We start from the raw sequence: 17,488 nt of genomic DNA on the forward strand, positions 1-17,488 counted from the left end.
GGGGAGCCGAAACTCAAGGTTCGAGTGAAATCAAATGGGCTTTTTTCGAGTTCGAGCCAAGTGGAGCAAAAGCTCGATAAAAAAAAGGCTCGAGCTTGAGACGGCTCGATTTTCTCTCTCTCTCTCTTTTAATTTTATTTATTTATTTTTTATAATTATATTGGCTGCAAGCGCTGCTTTTTTTTTTTTTTTTTTTTTTTTGGTTTTTTTTTTTTTTTTTTTTAAATTGAATCATTTTTTTTTAACTATGCGGGTCAAGTTGGGTGCATTCTATTGGGTTTTATGGGTTAACCCATCATCCAACTTAACTCAACCAGACCCGACCGGGTTGATTCAGTTTGGTCGGATTCGGTCAGGTTTTGCTCACCCCTAAAGACACCAAGCAAAGCTCTCAACTGCAAGAAAGAACGACTACCTCTTTTTTCTCTCTATTGCACATACAAACGTTGATCCCGAAACAGAGGCTCACTTATAGATTGAGGTATAGGTAAACATATAGGCTAACAATCGGTCAATGAGCCAAAGCATAACAAATAGGCTAAACACAGATTGGGCCAATCAACATAACATGAGATGGGCCAACAAATCAAAGGGGAATTGGGCTAACTCATAAAGTGCTGTCCAACTAAAGAATCGATCATGAGCAACACAAGTTCATGGTTGTTTCCACTGGCCCCAATTTGTTCTTAGGTCGAGCCAATCAATTGTGTGTCGATACAATTAATCCAACAAATATTTAATATCATCGTCCAAATTTATTAGGTATCAAAATTTAACAGATGTCAACTTGGAGGATATCCAATCCCTTATTTAAACCTCAACAAATCGCATATCGCTTGCATAAGTCGTTCATTCCAAATGCAGTTTTTTGGTCACTGAAGTTTTCAAGTTTTAACCCTAAGATATAATAGTAATACTTAATAACGTGGGCATAGATAGATTATGGACAAATTGTGTGGGACACTAGCATTAAATTCAGTTATATGTGTGCATGTGACTATGGATCCACTTGCTTGATGTAGGTTGGTAGTTGGCTTACTTTATTAGTTAAAGTAGAGTCTCAAAATCAAGTTAAAACTCAATTTTGGTCCCTATCTGTCATGCCGTATCAATGGATGTACTTTGTGTACCACTAACTAATTTCTATATCTTAGAATTAGAATGACAAAAGTGAATTAGGTTTGGGGAGGAGGGGTGGGGTGGGGGGGTTCTCTATGTTGATATTTATTCAACCCATGACATATACCTTATACCTCTTATCCTAAACATTTGAAAAATTTAAGGTCTATGGATATTATTAATCCATGACATATTACTAATACTTCTTCTCTTAGCCTTTTAGTGTTTTGAAGGTCGAAAAACATTTGAATCAATCTCAAACAAAGTTTTGACAACCTGATAAGAAGGGATGTAGCCTTTTTCGATGATCAAGCCAATATAGATAGCAAAGTGTATCAAAATGTAAAGACGGTAAAATATGAGTCCTAATCTTTTTTCAAGGGAATATGGTTCATATATATAGATACCATTGAATTATCATTATCGTGGTGACAAGAGAGAGAGAGAGATGGAACTTCAGTTTGTGCTTTTTTCTTGTATGACTAGCTCGCTTAGCAGGTCAACTTGACTTAATTGGTTCGTAATAATCTCGAAGGCCATGATAATTGTTTTTTCTTTACAATAATTTCGCATTAATTAACTGGGAATTAAACAACATTAAACAGCACAGATAAGTATTGAGGTCAGCCTAAAACGTGCAGCGAACTGCAGCCTTACAAGTTGAGCGAAGGGTAACATTGACTTCATTTTATGTAGTATTAATTTTCTTGTTACTTAACAATCATTGGATTCCATGAGAGAAGGCATCAAAGCGAACATCAAGTTCAAGATAAAATTATCTCATGTGAATAGATACTTTATTGATAACACAAACTACTTTACATTCTAATATATATCATTGAGATATAATTTCGTGATGCCGTTCCGTTTTTGAAATCGATATAATCGTTACTTCGAATCGACTTCTGAATCCTCAAATGTTTAATAACTATTTGACTGTTGGTGCGTATCTTTATACGTGTGAGGCTTAGCGATTATTTTTTTGGTCGAAATAGACGAGAATAAACCATTACCCAAGAAAAATAGCTGAAGGACCGGAATGACTCCCCAATTATGAGAAATTGATGAAACTCGGGTAAAAGAATTTTCTATGTTTGCATTACAATTAATAACGACATTAAGCCCGACATACTCAGTTTACATTGAAAAGGCTGTCTAACTTGTTCACATTATGGTCTGAATCCCACATGTCTGCTCTCTTCCAAATATTCCCTATAACAATCACTAATTTAATCAACTATTAAACATTTAAATTTTCATTTGCAAGTATTAGATGAAATATATATCTACATAAAAAAATGTTTTCTATTTTTATTATTTTTAATTAAATAAAATACTTTCAAGAAACTTTTCGTCATAAAATTTTAAAAAATATTATGAAGAATTACACTTGATTTTGGACTTCGTTGTATATTTGAATTAAGAATAAACAAAATTACACACTTCTAATTAAAAGTAATTGTTGAAGTATTTTCATATTCTCTTATGAGATATTTCAGTATCTTATGATATTATTTCTTCAGTGATAAGATTCTATAACTTTATTAAATCTTTCTCTATAGGATTGTTTGTCGATCGTCAATTGTCACCCAATAAATATGGTCAATCATTTTGTAATTCATGATACCAAATATTATAAAATTTATATACTTAAGCTAAACTTATTTTTATTTCAAAATTAAACATTAAATAAAGCAAACATTTTTCATTTCTATTCCCCGTGCAACCTAACTTGCAGGTAGATTAATTGGAGGGGCTAACAAACATAACTTGCAGGTAGATTAAATGGATAGGAGGGGAAGGGGGACTAACTTGTCTTAACTTCACGTCACGTTCACCAAAAGTAGTGAATGGCTTCACGTGTAGTGATCCATTTGGGGAGCGTGCGCCATGTGCCAAGGCGCAGTTGGCACCAAAATTCAGAATTTTAGATAAGAAAATCTTACAAACATAACCCTCCAATCCATCAAAACCACACTTACCGGATCTTGCCTTCTCTCCATACCCACTTAACCATTTCTATATAGAACTATTCTTGGACTTGCCATTTCTCAATACAAAGAAACCTACAATAAGTGTTCAAAAATGGCCTCTTGGTATCGAACTATCACCTATCCCTTTAGAAAAGCTTGCAGTACTTTCTTCAATCATCAACAGCAAAGAGACAAGAAGTCCCAACAAGGTACGCCAGTATATGTCTGTGTACTTGTTGAACTACTTGATTTAAAAACTCAATTTGTTCATTGTCTTCAAGATTTCCTTGCACGTCAAAGCTTGACACATGCACAATTTCACTGCAGGACCCGAGAAGAGTGTAATGGATTTGCATGGAGAGGTGATGGCGTGTACCTACGAGGATGTTCAGGTGATGTGGTCGATTTTGGACAAGTCCAAAACCCAGAACCTGCAACGTTAGTTCTTGAATTCAATATATTTTTGCATGTATATTAATTTGTGGGGTCGGCCTGTTTTAATTTTGATTTTGATCAGAATTCAGACAGACCCCTTTACTTGGTTCATTTGGCTTAGACTGATTTTATTTTGTTTTGTAAATATATTGCATCTTGTCGATGTGGTGGGAAGATGAGAAGCCCAAAGACGAGGTTTGAGAAAACCAATTGGAGAAAGGAAAATTAATTACACAAGTTCCATTATGTTTTACTGTTTTTGCTCTGTAACTTCCTTTTTTTTTTGGTTAACAATCAGCAGTGACGGACGCAGACATTTGGAGGTAGTGGGACAATCAAATTTATTAAAAGGTTACAAAAAGAATTATGTATCCTACAAAAACACATACATATGATGACTATCATAGATTCACAAATCTCATATATAAGATAAATAATAATTCTCAATGAATTTCAAATAATCTCTCATATATGATGAATAACAATTTTTAAAGAATTTTCAAATTAAATATCACAAATGACAAAATAATTGCAACTCTCACTCTCTCAAATGTTCGTTCATTGTTGGAACTCTATTATAATAAAAAAAAAAAAAAAAGCCCAACTATCATTATTGCCCAATTCTAATTTTTGGTTCTTAAAAAAAAAAAAGAAAAAAACCCAACTTGAAGTTGGTGGGTCAAGTGACCCACTAGGACCTTGAGTAGGTCCAACAATGACAATGAGAATCTATTTTAGACTCAAGTAGATTTTGGTAATCTTGGTTCAAAATGGCAGGCTATTCCTTTTTGCTTACCAATTGTAACTGTAGTGGAAGATTTGTCACCAAAAGTTGCTCTAGGCTCAATTTTAACCTCCAATTGACAACCTCAACAAGCACACTCGACCCGAGGATCCTCCAATTAACACTTCTCTCTGGTTGTTATGACTTGCACAAATGATACAAGCACAAGTGTGAACACAGCCACGAATACAGCCATGGAGGCAGGAGAGAGACAGAGATGGACGATCCAAAAGCACAAAGGTAGGTAGATGGTATCATGGGGAGAAAGACAGAGATGGGTATCAAACATGTGAAAACCAAATGAAGGAGGAACAATTATATGTAACACTCATTAGGTCCCCATGGTGGACCCAAACCCATTACAAATGGATAAGTGAATTTGGTATCACTTAGTAGGCTGACTCCTATAAATCTTCCAAGGAGAAAAGGTTGGATCATAAGCAGTACTAAATAAGTTAGGCTACTTCCAATGACCCAATTGGTTTTGGGATCGGGTCGTCTTTATTGATATGTCGACTTTTCATTCAACCATTTGGTTGATGTCGACAAAGAAAACACATTGAGCTATATCATAGTTCGGGAAGTAGTTTGACAATAATTTGTCCATCAAACTTTCATATTGGTGTCAAAGGACCTGTCAAAAAAAAAAAAAAAAACATTATCACTTGTTAGTAATACTTACAAAATAGGGAACTGATAAAATTGAAAATTAGTTACCTCCACCATGTTTAGAAAGTCTTTGCAATTTCTAAACTTCACCTGCGATAGCACCTAAGTGCCTGTGTCCGAAGGATTATATTGTGTATGTATCTTTTCAAGTCTTATCACTTCCCGAGACACAATATCTCTAGTGAAGTGTAGTCTAATATCAATGTGCTTGGGCACATTTGTGAACGACAGGATTTTTGTATAGATGTATAAAAGATTGACTATTTGATATACTATTACATAATCATTTAAAATACAGAGTTCATGTAACAAACCTTTAAGCTACAAACCTATTTTAATTGCTTCAATTGTAGCAATATATTCAAATTCAGTAGTCGATAGTGCATATATGTGTTGTAACTGTGATTTCCAACTAACGCAAGAGTTAGACAAAGTAAACACATAGGAAGAAGTAGATTTTCTATTATCTCTATTCCATACATAGTCTACATCTACAAAACCTTTCAATTTCACACCTTCTTTATTAGCACCAAACTTTAGACTCACTTCACTAGTTCGCTTTGAATACCTTAACATCTATTTTAAGGTTTTCTAATACTCGGGACCCGTATTAGACATGTACCTACTAAGGTTACTAACAACAAAATGCTAATAAATCTGATCTAATGCAAAATATCAAATATACAATAGATCCAATTACATTAAAGTATGGGATCTTATTCGTGTGCTCTATTTCGTTTTCATTACATGGTGCCTAATCATTATATAAGACAAAGTGATTAGCTAAAGGTAACGTAACAAGTTTGCAGTCATGCATGCCAAATCTTTTCAACACTTTTGAAACATAGGAGGATTGATGCCGAAAAAAAAAGAAGCAAAATTTGATCTATCTCTTTCAATTTCCATACCTTGGATTCTCTTCGTTTTACCTAGATCTTTTATGTCAAATTCGTCATTTATTTGTTTTTATCTTGCTTATCCATTTCAGTGGTGAACTAACTAAGAGCATATCATCCACATATAGCAATAAGAACACATAGTCATTATTGACAACATTATATTTAAAATAGAGACAATGATCAAACTTACTCCCCTGAAATTCTATAGTAAGGACAAAAGAATCAAATCTTTTATAACGCTGTCTAGGTAATTGTTTTAGACCATATAAGGATCTTTTCAAGAAACACACATGATCAGATTTTAGTTTATCTTTAAAACCTATTGGTTGATTCATAAAGATTTGCTCATCAAGTTCACCATATAAAAAAACCAAATTTTTACATCAAGTTATTCAAGTTCTAGTCAAAATGTGCAACTAATGCAACTATGATCCTAATAGTAGTGTACTTAACAACGAGTAAAAAAATCTCATTATAATCAACACGCTCTATCTGTGTATACTCCTTGGCCACTAGCCTAACTTTAAATCTTAAATGTTTAGATACAGTAGTATCCTCCTTAACCTTAAAAACCAACTTACAGTCAATTGCGTATTTTTTCTTAGGTCTAGGTACTACTTTCAAAGTTTGATTCTTTTCTAAAGAACTCACTCATCTTTCATTGCCTTAAACTACTCTTTTAATTGTTCATTTCTCATCACTTTCTCAAAGGTTTTTGGTTCTCTTTCAACTAGCTTCTCATAGCTAGCTTAAGCAAAAGCTAACTCAGACTCATATCCAAATCTTCTAGGTGCTCTTGATTATTTTCTCTCTATCCGTAGCTAAATTATAATTTGGTAGAGGGTTCTCTTCCTCAGAATGCTCATCTATCTCTACTTCATCTTTATTCTCCACTTCAAGTTGTTGAACCTAAGTTTTCACCTCATTAGGAATGACAGAGATAGATGTGCTAAGTTTTGCTAACTCTACCTACAGCTAATCTTTCTTTTCATCTATCTTTCTTTACTCACAAGTTCAGAATCAATCCTAAGACAAGGCATCTCAGCCTCGTTAAATGTGACATCTGTACTCACAATGATCTTAAGCTCCATTTGGCTTCTATCTCATAGCATGTAACCCTTGACGACCTTTGGGTAACCTAGAAAAACACACTTTCTAGCTTTAGGTTCAAACTTTCCTTTAATCTGATGAGAAAAAATAGTACAGACAAAAGTTCTAAGCACAGAATAATCACTTATTTATTAGATCATATCACCATTCAATGAAGTATACGAAATTAAATTAATCAAATAACAAGAAATCATAACAACTTCACCATAAATGATTTTGGGACTCCAGAACTTAACATCATGCAATGTATTTTATCAAGTATGGTTCTATTCATCCTTTTAGCTACCCCATTTTGTTAAGGAGTGTAAGGAACAATCTTATGCATTGTTATTACATTTTCTTTGCACATATTGTCAAATTCAGTGTTATAAGAATTTAGGCTATCATCAATTCTCAAATACTTAACCATCTTGTCAGTTTGGTTCTCAACTTGTCTTTTCCAATTATTAAAACTATGAAAAGTATAAGATTTATCCTTTAAAAGATAAACCCACATTCTTCTCATGTATTCATCAATGATTGACAAGAATACCTATTTTCCCCCGAGGTGGGATTACTTGCAGCACCTCATAAGTTTGAATGCACATATTCAAGCATACCTTTAGTTTTATGAACACTCATAGAGATGGAAGGTCTATGATGTTTATTAAGCACATAGTGATTACAAAAAGACAAAATTAGACACATAATCATTACCAAAAACACCCTTTTCATTAAGGAGTTTAAGACGCTTAATACAAGTCTATTGTGTTATTTATGTGTGTGATAGGCCTTGGCAAAAGAGATAAATGAATCTAGACCTCTTATCACTTTTTCAGTAGTGATATAAATATCATTTCTCCTGGTTTCCTTGATAGGTACAAGTACAACCTTGACTAATTTTAAAACTCTGTTTCCAATTTTACAAGTAAATCCAGTCTTTTCAAATGAATCTATTAAGATAGGGTTTCTAGACAGTTCAGGAATGTATCTAATATCTTTTAAAGTATACATAAAGCTAATGTCAAACTTTAAGATAATATCCCCAATTCCAGGAGCAGTATAAGTAGAATTGTCACATAGCACAACATGTCCATCATTTGATTCATGCAAGTTTTCAAACCATTTTTTTTGTGATGTTACATGAAAGGATGTACCAGGATCAAGTATCCACTCATGTAAACGAGAATTGGGAGTTTGATTCAATTCAGCAGAATAAGCAATATAACTTGTAATCATATACATTTCACCATCATCAACATTGGAATCGAATGACAACACATTTACTTAATCTCTCTCTTTATCCTTCAGCTTACTCTTTTCTTTATAGCAATCTTTTATAAAATGTCTCATGTTCCTATATCCACAACATTTTCCAACCTTAATCCTAGAGTTTGATCTAAACCTATCCTATCCTTTTTTTTTTTAATTTTATTTCCATAACTACTTGCCACCACCATGGAACCTTTCATGACTATTTTGATTAAACTGAGTTCTACCTCTCACCATATGAATCTCACCGCCTTTCTTATCGTGTTTTTCAGCTTTAATCTCCATCTCCTCACTTTTAAGAGAGTCCATAATAATTTTAGGCTTCAAAATGTCCGTGCCATACTTGATCGAATTTTTAACTTCCTTATAAGTACCAATCATGAAATTAAGCAGAATTATAGCTTTATAGGTTTTCGACACCGTCTCTTCACAGTTAACGATATCTTAGACCAATTTGTTAAATACGTCTAAATTATCATCAAAATCCTTTGAAGAATCCATTTTAAAACTGAAAAAAAGCTCAATAAGTAAAGTTTGTTCATAATAGATTTGAGCTAATACAAGTCTATTTTTTTAAAAGTTATTTAGTGGTTTTAAATTTACCCACTTTTCTCAAAATAGCGTCAGACAAGTAAAAAATGATTTAAATATAAGCAAACTTATCAACTTCTTCTTTTTGTTCTTTTGAAAAATCAACAGAAAATTGCCTTCAGTGGCTTTTGAAACCACTTGTTGGGTCAAAATATCTCTCAACTTTTGTTGTTATATAGAAAAATTACATTTTGTTAAAGATTCTCTAATCGAAATTGTGAGTTGTCATTTTTACGAATTAATTCAAAAAACTATAGAATCACAATTAGGTCACACAATGTAGTCCTAAGGTTTGAGGATATATAAAACGCTCTAAATTCTGTAAAATTCGTGATCTTAGATCAACGAAATCTTTTAACGGGTAAGGTCTAGGTATTCTAACGGAATCAACGAGGCAACAAATCGTTTTAGTATTTACCATAAAATTCTTCTTCATTTTTGTTAAATTTTGAAATTATTATCCATTTCAGTTCGTTATTATGGGTAGTTCTTACAAAGGATTGGACTAATGATGTATATAATACTTATTCTTTATATGAATGCTACATAGTTAGTTCTTATCTTTAGAGACTACAAGTGTAATAGGAGTATCCGTCAACAAAAAGATCATCCTAAGATGATCAATTCATGGCTACGAGAATAAATTAAATCAAATGGTTCTATTTGTCAATCTTTCTGACTTGCTCCAATGGAACCAATGTTTATTATTGGATAAATCTGACTTAGGGCTACTTAGAATTATTTTCATACCATTTGGGTCAGTCTAAATAATGGATTATTGAATGAAACTTTGAGTGTGCTCAAATTTTATGCAAACTCTCACTATTCTGTAGAATCAATGAGATTTTTTTTTAAATATATTTTATCTTGCCAAGTATTTGAAGAATGTTCTCAAATTTTATGCAAACTCTCATCATTCTGTAGAATCAATGAGTTTTTTTTTTAAGTCTATTTTATCTTGCCATGTACGAGTCATACATATTAAAATGCAATCAATTCTTATTTCTTGGATATAAAATGTCATTCTCAAGAGATTTCGATGTTAAAATAGGCCCTTAGAATGATTTGAATTATCATCACCGTTTTTCGTTAATTTTATTTTTATTTCTTCTTAGTTGTCTTAAGTTCTACACATATTTTACATTTAAATGCATCATTTTCATTATATGGTATTAAGTCACATTTTAACATTATTTTCATTGTATTTTTACCTATGCAACCTAATTTAGCATGCCATAAAGTATTTGAATCAATGAAATAAGCAAAATCAACTTTATTATTAATCAACTTGTCAATGGTACAAAGATTGACAATTCCTTTACAAGAATAACATTTTTCAACAAATTTCTCATTCAGGGACAGTACAAGTTTACCGAACTCATAAACACCTTTTATAAGAGACTGCTGCTAACTAAGTTCATATTCATAACAGGAACATGTAGTACATTTGTTAAGGTAACGGACTTTTCGGAAGTGAAGATCATCTCTATATTTCCTTTCCCAACCACTTTGGAGCGGACTTCTTTACCCATTTGAATATCTTGATCTGAATCCACTTCATAATATGTTTTGAATAAAGATGATACATGGATAGAGTTCGTTGGATAATTTTTACGGATTATGTCATTTCACTGAGTCGTACTATTCGAATGAAAAGATCCATTAAATAATGAACTATTGGTTCTAAGCCATCTTTGATGATTAATCAACAATTCGAAGTGACTTGGAAGAAAGGTTTCTCTGAGTCTAAAGGGTTGGAGAAGGGAAATCATTCATTCTTAAAACTAGCGATAACTAACCATTATCAACCAAAATAGTTGATTTCTTTAGAATCATAACCATAGAATACGATCCTAATCAAAATGCATACTTTTGTCTCATACACTATGGGGATGGTGGGCGAAAGCCTGACACAGCAATGTTGCATAGAAATAGAAGGCTCACTGGCTGTGAACTTCTTTTTCATAGCTGCACATATATCACACATCCAATTGAGAACCTTTTCCTTGATAGCATTGATCTCACTCACGATAGCCACAATGTTATCTTCTTTGATGGAGTTTACTTTTCCTTCGAAGTTGTTTTACTTTCGATGTCGACATTCTTTTGCATAATGTCCTTGTTTTCTATATACAAAACCACCACCTTTAGACTTCTTCTTAAACTTATTAAGTTTTTCGAAGGCTTTCTCTTGTTGGATTTGTTTGAAAGTCCGGTCTTCTCTACAGCATTGGCCTTTAAGTACAATCATAAGAATTGTCATTCTTATCTCTTGCCCTTGACTCTTTCTCAATTCGAAGACGCTTCTGCAATTGTTTCAAAGAGTAATCTTCAGAATTATGCATGATTTTCTTCCAATATTCTTTCAAAGTTCTAAGGAGTTATGCAATGATTGCTCATACTTGGAAAGATTCGGGTATTTCAAGTTTGACAATATTCAAATTGTTGACATGAATCTTTAATTCATGTACTTGGGGAAGAAGTGAAATGTTATCAAGGAATTAGAATCAAAATACTTTGAAATTAGAAATTTCTTAGTACCTCCTTCTTAGACTTTGTACTTGTTTTCCAAAGCTTCCCATATTTCTTTTGCCAATGACGTATTTGTGTAGAAACCGTACAATTGGTCGGACAGAGCGTTAAGAATATGGCCGCGGCATATAAGTTCATCTTCTTGAAGCTTTTACCTTTCGGCTCTTACTACATTGGTTTTTCCAGTTGTTGGTTCTAGAAGCGATGCCAATTCCGGATCAAGGATGTCGAATATCTTCAATATCATAAGAAGAAACTTTGACTTTTCTTGCCACCTTGTGAAATCTTTCCCATCAAAACGGTCCAAATGAAAGACGTCTTGATTCATCAACTTGATTGTCGCCATAGTAGTTTCATTCTCCATTGTAGAATGTTGTTTGAGATTTTTGGAATAATGTTTCCACACAAAGGGAATGGAAAAAGAAGCAAGTAGCAAATAACAAGAATATTAAAATAGAAGATGAATGCTTAAATAAGTAATCATTGTCCTCAAACAATATTTGCCCCATCTTCAATTGAATTTGGTACTTAAATGGACTCTTGGAAAATGGTTTGTAGGATTTATCAAGTCTTGAAAAGGAATAAACATTTAAGCACAAATGAAATTCCTTCAAAACTTGAGAACACGAAATGAGATTTTGAATATGAAGAGATAAATGAAAATTCTATCTTTTTGGAATAAAGATTTTATCTCTAGTATTTTTTTTATTGTGTTTTAGTATTGATCATTAGTCACCTATTTTTAGGCCTCAATCAATAGTACATGAATTGGTGCCAAAAAACACACGAAGAGTTACAAGACATACTCCAAAGGCCACCAAAAAATTTAAACGAAAAGGGCATTAACGACTAGTTCAATGTTCTATGCGACCGCATATAACAATCCTATGCAGTTGCCTAAATCAATGCCTTGCAATGTGTATATAGGAATGTCAAATGGGCCGAGCCGCTAGTCAGCTCGGCTCGTGAAAGAAGGCTCGTGGGCGGTTCGGGTTCGTAAAATCACAAGCCCAAGCGCGAGCCGAGCGGGCCAGGCCGGGAGGCTAGCTGAGCCCGCTCGGCTCGTCATAACGAGCCACGAGCCCGGCTCGTGGCTTGTGGCTCGTCCTAGTGACCGTTCTGGTCACTGAAAAAATTTCAATGACCAGAACGATCACTGAAATTTATTTATTTATTTATTCCCCCCTCCCCCTTTCTTCTAGTATAAATACCCCCCTTCCCCCAAATTTTTTTCATATCTTACTACTACAAGTCTACAACACTCTCAACTCTCTTTTATTATATTAATTATCGAGTTTTTTTTATTTTTACTCTCTTGTGTGGTTGAAAGTTGTGCTACAAAATATACAATATCGATTTAATTTTTACAGTTTATTAGTTATAATTTCAATTCATCCAATTCTTAATTCTCACAATCTCACTACATTTATATTCATCTAGTTAAGATTTCATCATAAACAATCAAACAAATGGATCAACGCTCATTTGTTGAGAGATTGTTCGATACAGGATGTAAGCCACTGTCACATCATGGAGAATCGCCTATGACGTCGCAAAGTCAATTTTCAAATGAATTTGTCGGTTTAAATGACATACCGATACCTGAAGATGTTCACATTCACGATCAGGAAAGCCACAATCTAATTGATTTGGATGATATTAACGTTTCCGAAGCGGAACATGAAGATGAAGATGCTGAATTAAATATCCCAGATGCGAGGAGAAAGCGAAAGGTCAAAAAACAAGCAAAATGTTGGGATCACTTTAAGTTGGTTTCAACGAAAAAAGTAATCGATGGCATTGTAGAATCTAAAGCAGTATGTAAATACTGCCAACAAAGATTTGCATGGCAAAAAGGAATTGGTACCACCCATCTCAACCGCCACTACAAAGCATGTGCGGCCAGACCGGACTTCTTCCAGCTCGTCAAACACAATTGCAATTTGGCAATCCAGGCTCCGGTTATACAATTTCACCCCTATCCACATGGGTGTATTCGGAGGACAATACGAACTAGAATGGTGAAATTTGTTGCCGCCACTGAGTTGCCTTTGGCTATTGCAGACAACCAACACTTCGTCTCGTTCGTGAAAGAATATCTACAACCGAGGTACGTCAGGGTAAGTCAAAACACTTTTCGTGCCGATACACTAAATTATTTCAATAATTCAAAACAAAAATTAATTATGAATTTGCAACAATATGGGGGTGTTATATCTTTAACTTCTGATATATGGGAATGGGTTAATAAAAGAGTATATATAGCTGCAACTGCACACTATATAGATCCACTTTGGTCCATGCATAAGAAAATTATTGCTTTTAGAATTATTGAATTTCCTCACAATGTTAATAATATATATAATGTTATTATCAGTATTGTTAGAGAATATTATTGCAAGACTAAAATTCGATCTTTTACTTTTGATAATGCTAGTATTAATAAGGTAGTCGTCGATAAATTGTGTAGGACACTTTAACCTGATTTTGGTGGGTATTTGTTTCATATTCGTTGTGTGTGTCATATCTTGAATTTAATTGTGCAAGATAGTTTAAAACATATAAATGATGAACTTCAAAGGATTAGGAATGCATTAGTATCTATTACGATTTCTCCTAGTAGAAAATAAGCATTTGAAGATTTTTGTACCGAACTAGGGGTGACAACTGTTAAAACATTTGTTAGCGACGTAGGTCATAGATGGAACTCTACATACTTGTTATTAAAATCATGTGAATGTTTCGAAATTTAATAACTGACTTTTATAATAATATACATGTTAGAAGTGATGACGATGGTATGTTAAATGAATCCGATTGAATTTTAGCTTTGAAAGTTAAAACGATTTTTGACATTTTTTTATGAGACCACAAAGAATTTATCCGGCGTTTATTATCCCACAAGTTGTATGGTGTTTGAACGCCTTTATATAATTGTAAGAACATTTCATAAATATAAAAATGATCCTGCTTTTATTTAAATTTTAATTGTTATGGAATTAAAGTTTAGAAAATATTGGGAAGAACTGCTTATGTTATTTCCTTTAGCATGCGCAATGGACTCCCGATATAATATTTTGGGAACAAATACGTAATTGATCAAATCAATAAAGTTTTAATACTTGATACACCTATCACTTATAAGAATTTAGAGCAAACATTATGTGGAATGTATGATTTATATGCAGAAAGAATGGGTGCGAATGTTAGTCGGATACCCTCTACTGCACATATTCCTTCTGCTGAAACTGAAGAAGATGCTGCGGAAATAATGAATTTATCTCAAGGCATTAATACATTTAGATATGATGCAACTGCAATGTGTTCATCTAGTGTCATGTCGTCTACATTTGCATCTCATCAAACATCGATCGAAACTCAAAATGCGATGCCTGCCGAATTAATTGATTACTTCAATCATAATATGCCAACAGATAGAACAATTAAAAAAAGTTCAAAAGAAGTAATTGAATTTTGGCGAAAGTATGAAAGACGTTGGCCAATTGTTTCTGCAATTGCGAAAAATCTGCTGACACCTCCTGTTAGCACTGTTACTTCGGAGTCTGCTTTTAGTGCAGGTAAAAGGGTTTTGATCGATGTCAGGAGCCGACTGTGCTTTTAGTGCAGGTAAAAGGGTTTTGATCGATGTCAGGAGCCGACTGAAAGAAGATGTTTTGGAAGTGTTAATGTGCGTGAAGGATTGTCAGGACGCTCATTTTCGACTATAAGATAAATACGCTGAAATTGCATGTCATCGGGTAAGTGATATTTGATTTAATTATATTAATCAAAATTTCATTATTTTTTAATCGTTAAATTTAATTTTTTTTTAAAAAATTGTACATGTTACAATAAGTTGTTCGTGTACAATTTTTAACTCGCCTACTTAAAATTGATGTAGCCGGTCCCAAGTCCGGATAAAGGAGGAGGGTTTACATTGTATTAACTTTAAAAAGAAATCAAAAAAATTTATTTTTTGTAAATGTATTTCAAAAAATAATTCGTCTTCATTATATAAATATTTTATACTTTATAAAAAGTATTACAATATGAGTCATGATATAACTAAAAAAAATAAAAAATTGTTTTTATTAAATTATTTTTATTTTTTAACACTTTTATATGGTCAAGAAATCATAGTTTTTTAACACTTTCGGCTCGCCACGAGCGCGAGTCGAGCTCGTGGGATTAAGGGCCGAGCCGGCTCGATTCGGCCCATTGCCACCTGTATGTGTATACGCCCTACATGTCATCATGTAACCGCAATCCACACTGGCCTATGTGGCCTAAATTTTGGCCACTTCCAAAGCTTATTTTATTGAATTTTTGAGCAATAATTTCAACAGTATTTCCATCACTTCAATGGTTCAGAACTCAATCACAGTGGAAGGAGTTTATTATCCTTCATTACCTACAATTTAAGCATCAAGTTTTGTGAATTTTCTAGCAAAACAATGGTCATAAGCTCTTTCCATTTTTAGCGTATTTTCACACGCTAATTTCCAGTATTTTCAACCATATTTCCTCTCTTTTTGTTTAAGACATGTTAATGGGATAGAGAGTTGAGGAGGTTGAGGAAAGTTACATGTTTGAATTCTAACTTCAATCTATTCTTGGGAGTTGGGCCAGTCCACACAAGAGACCCACAACCCGTTTTCCAACACCATGAAAATTAAGACTATGAATTGACATTACATTAGAGAAGATTAGAAGATTATGTTAATGTATTAGGTTGGTTACCATTCTAAAGAGTGGATTTTTTTTTTGCTGGATTTCTTATTTATAAAGGTCAATTCTAGCAATATACTGCATGATTTCAGCTATAAATCATATCTGATTTCTTAAATCTCACATGTATTCAGATAACCAAGAAGTGAATCTGTTCTAGATTTCGAGAATCCTAATAACCGATACACCTTAATACCATATATTTATGTTCTACCATAGAGCAATAAAAAGCACAGCACAACACTAAAAAGTGAAATGGCATTTTCTTTCCCCTACTTGTTCTTCTTCATTTTTTTCTCACTACCTTTCATGTACTGTCCCTTTGCGTACGTTGAAACAGAAATGAAAGCAATAGAGTTGGTTCCTGAAATTTGCTTGAAATCAGAAAACCAATCACTATATTTGGAGGTTCTAAAAGGAAAACATGGTGCAAGCCTTCCTGATTTAGGTCAATCATTATATCAAACAGCACAAGATTCGGCCGTTTAATCTTATTTAAAAGTTAACCTTGTAAGAAACTTAGGACAAACCTCTAGCCATGTTATTCAAGATTTAATTAAAAGTTCGCAGTAGAAACGAGTCTTTAAAGAACCAACGATCTTCTAACCAAAATCTACTTGATAATTCCCTTGCTTTTGATGGAATAAAACACAGGACTTTCTTTATGAGAGAAAATACTGCAGGAATTATTTATTTATTTATTTTTTTTTGGTATGGGTTTGGCTAGGAGCCCTTTGGTATATATATAGACAACCACCAAACAACTTCCATCCATCATGGAAGTGGGTAGTTTTCTCCTGCAATAACTTTCCTTCTTTAACCAAATGAGAAGTTATCTTGGTAGTTAATTAACCCACAATTTAAACTTAGAATGTATTTAATTTTACATTGATCATATGGGCCACAAATAGTTTACATTCTCCCACTTGGTCCACATGTTCAATGATTAACTTTAAAATGGGTACTTAATATGACCATATGTTGAAATTGCCAAAAACCTATTCAAGTAGAAATTCACAATACTTGAATCATGGCGGTTTTGTTTTAATAATCGAACATTTCCTTCCATGTATTACAAGTATGATCACTTCTAGAGAGTACTTTTCTTTATGAATGAACTTCCTATAAGTTATTCAGGGTCCAAAAAATAACTACAATGGATAAACCAAATTACAGACTTTAAGTGCACTAATAACATTGTTTTAAATACAAAACAACAATCTTAAAAATCGAACATCAGAGTATCAACTGAACACGTAAGTCTCATATTCTCAACATGAGCTTTATAAACTTTAGCCGGCAAGCCCTTAGTCATGGGATCTGCAATCATGAGATTTGTTTTGATGTGCTCAATGGTCACTTCATTTTTCTTTATATGATCTCTGACAACCAGATAC

The 17,488-nt window shown here is 33.3% G+C and overlaps 1 protein-coding gene across 1 annotated transcript; it reads left to right on the forward strand.

Annotated features, from left to right (window-relative positions):
- Positions 1–3,015: 3,015 nt before the first annotated feature.
- On the forward strand, positions 3,016–3,935 carry LOC111373096. Its single transcript, XM_022995575.1, has 2 exons — positions 3,016–3,301; positions 3,420–3,935. The coding sequence occupies exons 1-2, from the start codon at positions 3,205–3,207 to the stop codon at positions 3,533–3,535; spliced, it is 213 nt and encodes a 70-aa protein (XP_022851343.1). The 5' UTR covers positions 3,016–3,204; the 3' UTR covers positions 3,536–3,935.
- Positions 3,936–17,488: the final 13,553 nt, after the last annotated feature.

Source organism: Olea europaea, unplaced genomic scaffold, assembly GCF_002742605.1.
Source record: "Olea europaea var. sylvestris unplaced genomic scaffold, O_europaea_v1 scaffold1070, whole genome shotgun sequence".
NCBI lineage: Eukaryota > Viridiplantae > Streptophyta > Magnoliopsida > Lamiales > Oleaceae > Olea > Olea europaea.

Bases quoted from the DNA above. Each gene is read 5' to 3' on its own strand.
- LOC111373096 (XM_022995575.1), top strand. From the start codon at position 3,205: ATGGCCTCTTGGTATCGAACTATCACCTATCCCTTTAGAAAAGCTTGC. The intron at 3,302-3,419 runs GTACGCCAGTAT...ATTTCACTGCAG, and splicing joins AGACAAGAAGTCCCAACAAG to GACCCGAGAAGAGTGTAATG.